The sequence below is a fragment of the Sinohyriopsis cumingii genome, chromosome 2 (assembly GCF_028554795.1).
Source record: "Sinohyriopsis cumingii isolate HCF-2022 chromosome 2, ASM2855479v2, whole genome shotgun sequence".
NCBI lineage: Eukaryota > Metazoa > Mollusca > Bivalvia > Unionida > Unionidae > Sinohyriopsis > Sinohyriopsis cumingii.
The window spans coordinates 70,642,448-70,656,428 of record NC_142962.1 but is presented as its reverse complement, the minus strand read 5'-3'; the positions used below and the strand labels follow the sequence as shown (position 1 = coordinate 70,656,428).

At 34.9% G+C, this 13,981-nt stretch overlaps 1 protein-coding gene across 1 annotated transcript in view; it reads left to right on the top strand.

The window, feature by feature from the left end:
* The first annotated feature begins 10,819 nt into the window (after window positions 1-10,819).
* Window positions 10,820-13,981, top strand: part of LOC149805129 (REST corepressor 3-like) — a 38,946-nt gene continuing 35,784 nt past the window's right edge. The window contains exons 1-3 of the mRNA XM_089947709.1: window positions 10,820-11,033; window positions 11,158-11,214; window positions 12,547-12,621. Of these exons, the coding sequence (XP_089803835.1) occupies window positions 10,925-11,033; window positions 11,158-11,214; window positions 12,547-12,621 (241 nt within the window). The 5' untranslated portion in view covers window positions 10,820-10,924. The remainder of the gene's footprint in view (window positions 11,034-11,157; window positions 11,215-12,546; window positions 12,622-13,981) is intronic.

Here is a 13,981-nt window from a genome sequence, read left to right as displayed (position 1 = left end):
CTATGTTGCTTCTCTGATGCTTTTTAATTTTTTGACTAAGGAAAACAGCTACATGGGAATTTACTAATAATGCACTGTATCCTCCAGGCTCTAGAACTATGCACCAGTACATGTATCTAAGTATCGGAATTAATTTACATCTTTAATGATGTGTAATAAAAAGATTTTGTTCAAAATGAACAGATTTCTTGTAAAATTCATGCCCAGGTTTATCAATTTATTTTGTAGTTAATTATTGGTAAAACATGAACACATTTGTAATTCTATAATAGTTTTGAAGCCAGTACTGCCATGTTAAAGTTATAACAAATACTACACAGTATTTTATTGCATATTTTGTATATTTTAGGATTCATTTCTTTTAAAATAATGCAATAGTCCAAAATGATCTGATGGTGGGACTGTTTTGGTCATGTGTCCAGCACATTAAGAACTTAACCATTACTGATACCTTGGATGCAGCTTTCAATGGATTCCAACTTACAATTCTAAGGGCACTGATTCAGTTGAGGAAGGCTTAAAGATTTACCAAGGAATCCATGCCGACTGTACAGATAACTCCCCCTGTACTGTCAAGTAAGAGTGTGTGTATGTATGTATGTGTGTGTATATATATATATATATATATATATATATATATATATATATATATACATACACATACACACAAACACACGTGTGTATATATATATATATATATATATATATATATATATATATATATACACACACACACACACACACATGTATATGTTCCGGGTGGTAGTATGAACAGTTTATAAGCTATGAAATTTTCTTCTTGTTTTTTTCACAAGATTTCCCAATTTTAGGAAGTCACATCAGCATCATTTTCACTTATGATGAATTACATATAGTGATAAATATTTTAGCGAAAACCTCATGTAGATACAACCATTCCTTCAAGAAAACAGCGTGATCTGAAAGAAAATCTCAGTTCCCTTACAGAAAGATGACATGGAGGACAGACAAAGGACAACAGACCAGAATAGTTATTTTGTCTTTATCTACAAATCAAAGAAAGAGTAATGTTTAAGCCATTTGGTGGCCTTAATTTTTTCAAAATAATCCCAGCCCTTCCTCCATCCCTGATCAAAATTAAATGGCCCTCCAGGACTATGGGTTTCAAGTAGAACATGAAATGAATGCAGAAATATTTCAGTAAAGTATATGTCTTAGAATAATTCCTGATTACATTCTAAACGTTACGAAAATAAGATTGCTATCTCCCAAATCCATTCCTCCTAAAAGGAAGAAAATTTTAATTTCTCTTTCCTAGTATCTCCCCTTGCCACCACCAGATGTTATTAATATAGTTTTAGGTTGAGTAATAGATCAACAAAGAGGTGGGAAGGGGTTTAATGTAATGTGGAAGCTGAACGGCAATTTGGAGGGGCAGTTCCTGATCTGCCTGTCTCTTCACTTCCTCCATTTTGACTCAAAACAGTAGAGACAACCGAAAATACATCATGGGATTTATGTAGTATCATCCCATCAAGTCCAAGTTCGCAGAAACTGCCAAATCATGCTTTCTCTCATCTATTGTCTGTGCCCTGTCTCTGTGTGTGTTTGTGTTCCAGTAAAAATGTTCATCTATGCAAGCAATTGCATGTGGCTGGTGTGTGTACATCCATCCTATGCACATGTTGGTCAGGGGCATGTCCATTGTGTGTGCATTTGTGTGTTTGTGTGATACACATCTGTTTGTGTCTGATGGTGTGCATCCATCATATGTGCATTTGTCTTCATGGTGCACATCCATTGTGTGAGTGTGTGTCATAATGCTCCATGTCCATCATGAGCGTGTCTGCACCCCATTGTACCTATCGAGTGGCCTAGTTTGAGCATCCACCTCAGATGTGGGAGGTTGCAGGTTCTAACCCTGGCCAAGTCATACCAAAGACTTATAAAAATGGTGCATACAACTGCCTTGCTTAGCACTCAGCATTAAGAGGTTAGTGTTAGGACTGGTCAGCCTGGTGTTAGCATAATGTGACTATGGCAGACATCAAGCTACATGTCTGCGACATGATGTCCCATTGCCAGACATCACTACAAACTGCCACACTGCAGACACTGTAGCAATATGACTGAAAAATTGATAAAGCTTAGTCAAAAATACAAATGACACACACACACACACACACACATCCCATTGTGCTTGTTTGGTATGCATCGATTGTGTGGTGCACATCCATCATAATAATAACAATAATACTTAACTTTATTTAAAGAGGGTAACACAATTAGCTAAGAACTAATCTACCTTGAGGCCCTCATACAAAGGAAGTTAATTATTTTAGCTGCATCTCAGTGTGTGCATTTGTGTGTGTGTGGGTGTGGTGCATGTCCATGTGTGCATGATGTGTGTGGTACACATCTGTCATGTGTCTGCATGGTGCACATCCATTGTGTGTGTGTATGCTGTATGTGTCTCCATGTGGTGCTTGACGTGGGATGCAACAGTTGTCTATCATGTGTCGTGCCTATGGTGTTTGTATGGTGTATGTGTGGCATATTTCTGTCACATGTCGTACCTGTGTGTATGTGTCTGCATCACATGCTGTGCCAGTTTGTGCTTCTATCATGTGATATGAGATTTATATGATGAAAATGACTGACATGAAAATGACATTTGTACAGAACAACAATAAGAAATGAAGGAAATGACAAAAAAATGCACTGAAATGATGTGTTGGAAGTTAGACAAAAATGACCCACAAGGAAATGACTTATATGACAGTGATAGAAATGACCAGCATGAATAGATGGAAATGTCAATAATGAATGAGTTATATATGATTGAAATTACATAGTACTGAAACAAGTTAGAAATACCAAAAATGGATGAGACAGAAATAACAGATGATAACAATGGAATTATGACCAAGATGGAAATAATGAATGATAATGATGGAATGACTAAAATGCATGGTAATAACAAAATAGTAAAACTGATAATAAATTGTAACCTCAGTCTGATTAAAATCAAATCTCCACTGCCCTGCACGAAGATCTGACAATGACCACTTTGTGTAATGATCTGGTGACCTTTGAATTAGCCAAATGAAATGCAGCTTTCAGAAATTTGAAAGTGAATCAAAATTGTTCAGAACACATTAATGCTCTTTAGTCGTACCGCTCAGTCTCCCATACGTGAAGATGTAAGACTTTTTAAGACTGAGTGATAAAATTTGTGAATATGGTATAAATCACATATGAATCTATGAGTGTTATCTTACAGTGCAAGGGGAATACATAGAAACAGTGGAAGAAAAAAAGCTTAATTGTTCAATGCAGTAGGAGCAGATGCATTGTAGGTGGAGGCACATCATCAATCTTAACATAAAGGTTAAGGCATGATGAGTAACAAAGTAAAAGCCAAATTTATGGGGTTGCACTTATGACCCAATGTTAAACAAAATAAGCTAGGGCACACAGTTAACCAAAGTAAACAATATAACCATAGGCTTCCACCAGTCCTAATGTAAAGGATGAGTGAAAACACAGTCGGCCCTAGCTTAAAACAAAAAATAAGTGGCGACCCACCATCAACCCAAAAAAAAACAATGTAAACAAACTAAGTAACTGTTAGGGCACAGAGTCAATCTGTATGTATACAATCTAGAAGGGAAACAGTCACCCCACCCACCCCAATTTAAATTATGTAGATCGATGAACACATGTCAGTGTAAAGTATACCACTGGATAATTTTTTTTGTAAATGTTCCGATGCAGTGCCATATTATAACACCTGGAGACCATAGTTAACCTTAATATAAAAACATCTTTCAGCAACCAATACATCACCCATTTGTTGTGGTAAACATTAATTGTGAATTAATGAATGGGTGTTAACTTACAACACAAGGGGATATACATAAAAACAGGAGAATCAATAACTATAGGTGTAAATGCAGAACAAGCAGATGCCTGAAATATGAAATATTAAGTCTAGAGAGACTGGGAAGAATTATAAATGTCATTAAGGTTTATCCAAAAGCATCACTGAATCATGCCTTTAGGAATATAAGATATTGTATCTGGGGAAAAAAGATATATCAGGTAAGTAAACAATGTTGTTGCACAAAAGTTGCGAAAAGATCAATTGTAACATGGGCTTGTTACATACCATTCTCTTCTGTCCCACTTGTCTCCATTTCTAATGCATGACAAGATGGGCTAACAACACCATGTGATGCTAGGTACAGCTAAGCTAAGCCAAAGACAAGGCATTAGGTATAGACTACATATGGCAAAGCAGGCAAAATGATTATATGGTGCAAGACAAGCTGACCTGATGACACAATGTGATACTATCCAAGAACAGGCTAGGCTAAGCAAGACTTAGCTTGGTTAAGCAAGCCAAGGCATTAGGTGAGGGCTACACAAGATGAGACGAGGCAAAATGAGAATACAAGATAAGTTGGCCTAGCAGCACAATGTGAGGCTGTGCAAGGCTAGGTGAGGCAAAATGAGAATATGATACAAGACAAGGTGACCTAATAATGTAACATGGGGCTTTGCAAAGCTATACTAGGCTCAGCAAGGAAAGGTATTAGGCAAGGGCTACACAAGGTGAGGTAAGGCAAAATAAGAATATGATACAAGACAAGGTGACCTAATAATGTAACATGGGGCTTTACTAGGCTCAGCAAGGAAAGGTATTAGGCAAGGGCTACACAAGGTGAGGTAAGGCAAAATAAGAATATGATACAAGACAAGGTGGCCTAATGACACAGCATGCAGCTATACAAGGCTAAGCTAGGCCTTGAAGATTGGATTTTGAAATAAAATTTTTATATAATTTATGTTTTTAGCGCATTTTTTAAAATATATGACAAACATAAAAGACTCCTATATAGATAATTGGGTGACCCAAAGAAAGGTCTGTTATAAAGGCTATAAAGTCATTTTTTCTTTGGTTGTTTATTTTACCATAGTTCTACTCATTTTCTCATCCACTATGTCATGACCTTTGAAACCAATATATTGACTATGCCATCGGTTTTATTCTGTCTGATTCTGTTTGATTTTAAAATCATTGTTGTTTTTGTTGTTTGTTTTTTTCATTTTTCTCTAAAGGTACTCTGATTGTTGGTGAATTTTAGTTAATTTTTAAAAAGTTTGTTAAAAAATTATTGTTGTTGATTACCATAAACAAATATATTGATGTGCTGTTCTGACACTTTGAGCTGCTCATTGTGACTGAGAAGCAGGTAATTAAATTATATATTGCTAACAAATACCAGTTGACCAAAACTCACCTAATTTAAATATTTAATTCTTTATTATCAAAACAATAAAAAAAACACTAGTGACATGCTAAATGTTGTATGTTGTTTGTGTTTATTAGTTCTTGCTTGACCCTTGGGCAGGGTCAGATTACATGAGAGACCATTGGAGGCATGTGCTCTGAGCTCTCCCCCATCATGCCACCCCACCCCACCCCCTAATTCCCCTTGTTGGATAATATTACACGTGTCTAAATAAACCATATATAGGTCTAAACTGCCTGATACTTAACATGATATAGCTAAAATACACATAAAAAGGACAATTTAAAAACGGCTTGCAGGGTGTATTTGTAGATCTATAAGGGTCTCCTAAGTGCCCTGGACCCCCCCACACACCTTAATCTTGCTTGTATTCATGCTTCTAGTTATGCTGACAGTGAAAACATGTTTCAAGATGTCAGATTCAATATCAAGGCAGTTTGTATCATTTGGGAAGAGGGCCGAATGCAATATGTTTGCTGAATAGTGTGAAAAGTAGTTGTGTTATTGCTGCAGAAATGGAAGTCACCTTTTGTACCAGTGTGGCAGGCATAGTTATCTTCAGCTATTTGCTGGTAAATTAAAGTGGTCTCAGAAGATAAAAGTATGTCTTTTTGAGGAGAGATATAGGTTAATCCCTTTCATTAGGGTAATTATTCAAAACATGTATGTAAAGGCAGGTGAAGTTTTGGCACATTGGTCACAATATAAATATACGGTTTGTTTTGATTTTCTGTTGATTACCAGTTGCAAACTTCCATCAGTCAAAAAGTGCTCATGTAAGCATTTTGGAATTAAACAATTTCACGTAAGGAAGTTAACTTGCATGAACAAATTTTGTCCATATAAAAGCTTACAAAATCCTTTTCAAATTTTTGCCCAAATTATATTTTAAAATGAAAAGGAGCAAGTCCATGTTAGATCTTGTGCAAGGTTTTCATGAGCTTTTTACTGGCAAGTTTTGGTATCAATCCATAAGCCAGAATTGCTCTGAAATATGGCCTCCAATATGAAGGTTATATACTGGTTTTTAAGCCCAAGTTTTCACAGATGACACTGAAATACAGCACGGTACTGCCAAATGGTATCTAACTATCAATCCATCTTTTAAGGTTCACTAGATATGTCAGATTCAGAGCAAATGAGAACAAAATGCAGTAACATTTGTTGCTTTTTCTTAAGCATATAATATAATCAGTTACCTTTGAGATAATAGATTGAGTGTGTTGAATTATTTGAAGAATTACCACCTTATAATTATAAAGCCAGTGTTCATTTTGGGTTGTGTTATTGCGGCATTTACCCTTCTTTTTCCAGTTTTAGTTCAAGAAAGATGCCTGTAGTGCACATGAGAATAAAACAGAATATAGTTCTCGTTGCTGATAAAAATTTACAGTGATGACTTAATGAATAGAATGCACTCATCATCACAGAAACATAAAACAACATTTCAGTGTGTGTTAGGCCGATAAATAAGCCCTTCACATGTGATGATGTTAATAATCAGCCATCAGTAGCAACACAGACTGGGGTGGGTGATTTATTGGACTAAATGTGTGTATATGTGTGTGTGTGATAGAGAGAAAAAGTAAGTGGAATAATGCAAAAATCAAGTCATGATTTTGTTGAAATGTCCCATTGAGTTTTTAAAATGATGGTTTTAACTTTTCTTTCTTTTTTGCATAGGGTTAGAATTTTAAAGAAAAAGAATTTCCCTGGCATTCCACACTGGTTATACTGGCTATTTAAATAAAAAGACCTTGTATATCAAAGAACCTTTGATTCACTGTATTTTGGTGTATGATTGACGGGTGTGTTATGGTTAAGAGTGGCCTTACTCCAGATGTGCATCTTTCAAAAAAAGTGCTAGCTCCACTTGGTCATTTTTTCTTTCAGATAACTTTATATATATATATATATATATATATATATATATATATATATATATATATATATATATATATATATATATATATATATATTTTATATACATGTATTTGGTAATTCATTCATTGCACTTTCAGAAGCTGGTATTGTCTAGTTATCTAGTCTGGGAAAATTCGTTTCTCCATTTTAATAGCTGATACGGGTAGTGTACTTCAGACTAATTCAGGCTGATTGTTTTGTTAGCATAAGGGAGCAGTCATTTTCGTTAACAGTATCCTTAGATCATGTACAGTTTCCAAAAGTACAGTATCCAAAGAAATGTCAGCCACATTATATTACAGTAGGATAATGCTATGCCAACATTCTCTTCACTGTACATGTCTTAAATGCAAACAACTTCACTGTACATACGTCACTCTCAAAAGTACATAATAACTGGTGACACATGTGGTTGCATAGTCTGGTTCCCGGTTTCGAATGCTCACTGCATTGCCCTCTAGTAGACACGAGTTCAGTGCATGGACCACATGAAGCATCAAACCAGACTGCCTCAGTCGAGCCTTCTTTCGTAAAATATTGAAGAACTGCGAATAGCAAATCTCAACATACATTCCATATATTCACATAGAAATAAATGGGCACAATGGTAAGGAGACAGAAGGAAACTAACTCAGTCCGGAAACTATCATCACTTTTTGTCTCAGCTTGTCTGGTGCACTCTACCAGAGGCGAATCTTAGATGTATTCCTACACTACATCCGAGGTTAATTAATAATTTACCGGAAATAACCGAGTAATGTTCCAATGGAGATAATGCATGGCAGTTAACACTCTGCACCATCGCCGATAAGTAATCGCCTCGGCTAGGTGACGATTTACTTCCAATTTTCGATATTATCCCTACGCCGAGGATTTAGAAGAAGAAAAAAATTCAGTCTTACAAAACAGTTTAAATAATTGCCCTAATATGTGTTTTTATTGTCATTTGCGAAAGTCAATATGCATTAATTATAATTTGAGCTAAATAAAATTCTTGGTAAAAATGTGGAAACAAAGCGTGTTCCGTGGATCAAATCTCCAGATTCGAGGAAAGTAGTTTTTGATCTTCAATTTCGGAGGAGAGTTAATCTTACATATAGTCCGCAATCCCAGAATGCCTAAATAGAAGTGATCAGTGTTGAAAATCAAGGGAACTATTGTGGTATTGAATTGGTCTCTCCAGCACAAAAAGTGTGACGCTTTTGGTAGAGGAGAAACTTGCCGTAATCAGTCTATTCGGGAAACGAGCACTTAATACATCAAAGACAGGGAGTCCTCACTTACCCAGAATGATCTCAGTATATTTCAGTTAAAAAGTCATGTGATTAATAAACCTTTGCGTGTTAGTCTATACAGGGGAATTAACTCGCGCATATAAAGAAAATATAACCCAATAACACATACCACCGATGTGTTGTAAAGTAAAAATAGTCCAGGTGTGCATATATTGGACTTAATAGGATTGTAACATGTCAAATAGGTGTTTTAATCATTATTTTTATTTCTCTAATACATTTTTACCAGGAAATAAAAATAATTGATAAATGCAATAATTCATTTTTTTAAATCATTGAGGAACCAAATATATGTACAGTCCCGAAGTGCAAGTTCATATATTTAGTATATACAACACCGTTTCTATAACTATAACAATATTTCTTTCTTCATATTCTTCCTTTATTTCAGTCCTTTCTTGAAGATTTGAACAATTACGTTAAGACCATTGAGTGAACTTATTAAATATAACTCATCCCTACACGCATCTGGAATAACTACTTGTACCAACATGTCCAGAGACAATATTAAAGTTAACATTCTTGAATTTTCTCCTCTTTGCTAGTCAGACTGATACTCTGTGTCAGTCCATGCGAACGAAGCCTTTTGATGTATGCTTTCAGTATCATTTACAAAACACTATATTCATGTCCAATTAATATTTCAAAACATTAGTGTGAAATAACGTACTTTATTAAATTCAAATAAAAAGACTCAGTTACAATGATCACATTTCTTTTGAACCAGTATAATACAAGAAGATTTGGTTTGGATTTTTTTTTTTTTAACGTAGCTTTAACAATTTTTCAGTTATATCGCTTCGATGTCTGCAGTGTGGTAGTTTATAGTGATGCCATGTCGCAAACATGTAGCATGATGTCCCAGCCAGTCACATTATCCTGACACCAGGCCAACCAGTCATAATACTAATCTCTTAATGCTGAGCGAGGCAGCTGTTAGTACCCTTTTTTATAAGTCTTTTGGTATTGCTCAGCCGGGGATCGAACCCACGACCTTCGCGTCCGAGACGGACGCTCTAACCGCTAAGCCACCGCAGCGGTCTAATACAAGAAGAAAAAAGAAAAGAAGAAAGAAAGGACATACCTAAACATTTAGGACTAAGCATGTCACGAAAAGACGTCAAAGGAGCACAGATTTTTAACAAAAGTTCTGTGTATTCGCTATTGAAAGGACCATGCCATTTCTATGATTTGATTTTTCATCATATAAGGTCATCATAGATTTTTGGACATTTTCCTTACAAGCTTAGAAGTATTATTAAACAACAAATTCTGGATGAAATTAAACGTAATTAATATTTCTAATGTACGCTTGCTGTATTTAAGCGTATACATCGTGTGACTGCCGTCGCGTTACGATACTCCAGACACGTATTCTCTTTGCACGATCTGAAATGGAAGTTCCACTACGTGGTTCAGTTCACGCCAGAATGCATGTCGCTTAGCCGAATTTGGTAAGGTAGTCCATCTAGGCCATGTCAAAAATGGCTTGCCGTTTAGTAAGCCTAGAAAGGGTACAGCCGAAGCTGTATGGCGTGTGATGTTCAGTCAAAAATGCCTGCTGATCTTTGCAAAATATATATTTATGATTGAAAGAATTCATGTTTAACAAAGGATTTACTTCATTTGTTTTGTAATAAGTGAAAATAGTCAGCAGTGTCACGTGATATTGTAGGCAAATGTCTGTATTTATCAAGTCAGTGTCTTCAGCTTCCATGGTAAAATTGTGTCCCAAAAAGTCGATGCAGACATAATCAAAGTGTTGCTCTATAAAACACATGTAATCAAAACTAAGGAAGGAAAGACACGAAAACGGAATTTTGACAGATTTATCAAGCCCTGAGATATGGAATCTGCAAAAAGATACATGTACAGTATTTTACAAACAAATATCATTCTGGTGTATATATAAGACACATTGAGAGAATACATGTGACAGAAGGAAATCTAAACCATTTTCTCTGATAGGTTAAGATCATAAAGTTCAGTTATCTTAATGCGACTCTTTGTGCCGCAATTTATAAGCAGTCGTACAAAAAACCCACCATAATGCATCGTCTTTTGTAAAGTAGTGCTTTGTGGTTAGTGTATGAATATCTCTTTTCCTTTACGCTGTCATTTCTTAATAATCCTAATCATATAAAATGCTTTTATGTAGATTATAAACATTTAAGAGTTGTTAATTATGGTAAGTTGTGTTAAATTATAAATAAAAATCAAATTCGAATCTCATATAGCAGTTTTATTTAAAAAATGAAACTACTTTCTTTGAAAATGAGTATTGACTGTGGACGTACTGCAGCTTTGGCAGTCTTTATGCACCGCCTGGACTGGTATGTGTAGCAGCGGACTGTAGCTAAGGAAAACTGAAAATTAAAGTTTAAATTTCTCGCAGGAAAAAAATTCACTATGGTCATGGCTGATCGTCATTATGATGATATGAAGAATGGAAGGCGTTCTCGTGGAGGAAGTCCAAATGATTATTCTGAAGACAGTAGCGATGAATTGGAGCATGGAGGTTTGTATTGACGCCATGGTGTTTCCGTACAAAATCGTTTCATTTTGTTTGTTTCTTAATATAATAAGAAAACAAAATATTACGCCATAAACATTTCTTTAATGCACATTTCCTTATTTTTAAGAGGGACGAATGCGAGTTGGAAGTGATTATCAAGTGAAAATACCACCATTTAATCCCGGTAAGTAGACCGTCAACGTACAAGTTACAACTTACGTTACGCGATGACGTCAAAACCGATGTAAACTCAAAATAAGAACAAAATCTGTTTAATCAGTTTCGTAAACAGCGCTGTACTTGAGTGTTAGAAACATGTTAAATATTGTTTCCTACGATGATATTTTAAGTTTTAAAAATTCAAAATCAATTTCAGTATTAATTACATGCATTTATCTGAGTTTTATAATTGATGTTTCAAAACATCATAACACGTTATTTTTTTATGATTCTAGAACAATACAATTTTAGAAGCAAAATCCAATGAATGAAACTTGTCAAGATTAATGTAGGTTTCACACCACTAATTCCTTTTTTTATATATAAATTTCCATTGGCTTTCTTTTTGTTCCTTGAATTATTTCGGTTTTTTTTAAAAATAATTATTTTTAAGGAGTAAGATAATATTAATTAAACAATAGCTAAACTGGTAGCAAATTCCTTGTATTTAAAAAAAAAAGATGTATGTAATGATTTACATCAACTGGATCTGGTTACAGATACAGTGTACTAAAGCTACTGTATGTTTTTCCAAAAACTGGTTTCTTAAATGAGGATATCATATTCCTATGACAGGTTCTAAGCAAATAGCAAATTTAGTTGTTTTACTGCAGTGAACATACAGTTGCTGTGTTACATCAATTAGAAACTGTTATTAGTGAATAAGTCAAAGTCACTAAGAGATTTTGGATTCTGCAATATATACCTGGGTTTCTAGTATAAACTGTAGCAAACATTGCTCAATAAAATGAATCACTTGTGCCAAATTCACATTAAAAAGCTGCAGCTTCTGAAAAAGTTGTTTTAATACTGTTGGAATGTCAGTCCAAATTTATAGTTTCCAGTATTTTGGGGAGTCAAAAGGCCAATCAAATAAGGCCACATCTTGGTTCATTTGGGAGAAGTGATACACAGGTTTAAAGAAAGTGAAAAGGTATATTTTAGAAGTGGGCAGTATGGGACAGATGTTGTAAAGAAAAGTTATTCACCATTTTATACAGAAATATATAAACCAAAATAATTGATTAGATTCATGGAAAGCTCTCCATTTTAGGCAAATTAAATAGTTTTTGAATATTTCCAGCCAGTAAGAACATTATCTGTAGATGAAAATATTGTACTATGGTGAGTTCAGAATTTAAAGTTTGTATGACTTGTGTCAGATCCAGTAAATATTGATTTCAAGTAGACAAGCTATATTCAATTCGACTAAAGCAAACCCACCACCGCCACCAAATCTTTAATTACAAATAAAGTGGAATTCCTTAAGTTCTTTAAGATTATATTTTCTCTGTAGACTATAAACCAGAACAGAGGAATGATGCAATCCTAGTGTGGGCTCCATGTCCAGTAGAGCTACCACCAATTAAAGGTAAATTTTGTAATGAAGTATGACTTGAGTGAGGGGAGATGTGATTCACATTGGGTTCATGTAACTATCACTATCCATTTCCGAAGGATCATGTTTCTGTAAGATTTTGGGATATTAATGGGTAGTCAAATGTTAGTCTTTGCAATGCTTTAAGTGTGAAAAGAGAATCTGAAAAGATGTGTGTGTGTGTTTTTTTTGGATTTGTAGCATAGCTTGAATAGTTTTTTAGTTCTATTGCTACGATGTCTGCAGTGTGACAGTTTATAGTGAAGTCTAACACTGGGGCATCATGCCACAGACATGTAGCATAATGTCCCACACAATCACATTATCCTGACACCAGGCCAACCAGTCCTAACACTAACCTTGTAATGTTGAGCGCCAAGTGAGGCAGCTGCTTGTACCATTTTTATAAGTCTTTGGTATGTCTCTGCCAGGTTTCAAACCTGCCATTGGAGCAGTCAAGTCTGAAAAGAAAATGAAAAACAAATATCATAATTGTTATATGTTTTGAATACACTTTTTACACTGAAAGCATTGCATAATATTTGTATAGATAAAATGTGTACACTGCACATACAAAAAACATGTACACTGCACAAAGAAATATTTGTATGCACAAAATGTCTTAATCCTGCATACTGTTCTTTAATTACAGTTTGATCAAGATTTATGCGATCTCAATGTATGTGAATTCAAAATAATGCAAGATGGGGAAAACTGCGAAAAAGATTGCTACTATTGAGATAACTCTTTCTTACATATAGATTGTGCCACCATTGCAGGCAAACATTACCCACAATGCCCAGCTCTTGTTAGCGATGGCATCTAAAAGAATAGCAAGTGCTATCCAAAGAGACCAAGGAAGGCTATTTCTTTAGAGGTTACACTTGAAGTAGTGAAAAGGTATGAATCTGGTGAGAGTACTGCCATGATAAAACATGCTTTGAACCTTAGTGAAAGTACATGTAGAACAATACATGTATGTAACAGTGCTGAAAAAAATAAAAGCAAGTGTGAAAGCTGGAACCTCCCTTTTAAACCAAAAAAGTAGTTATACCGGCCCCAACATAATGGACAGAATGGAAAGGATGTTCACCATGGGGCTTGATGAACACTAGTGTCCAATGCAGCTTCGGTGTTTTAATTACACTTACTTATATTCTGTTGATTAAAATTCATAATTTTATGTTTCCTATGTTTTCAGATCATTTTCCCTATGCTTTTTATGAAAACTTTTATTATTTTTAATTTTAATCTACTTTGAAGAAGCATCCTCTAATTATAATAGACTGAATTTATATGGAGAAAATTATCTCAATTTACGCGAATCTCAAAATATGCAATTAAGCTTTAAAAA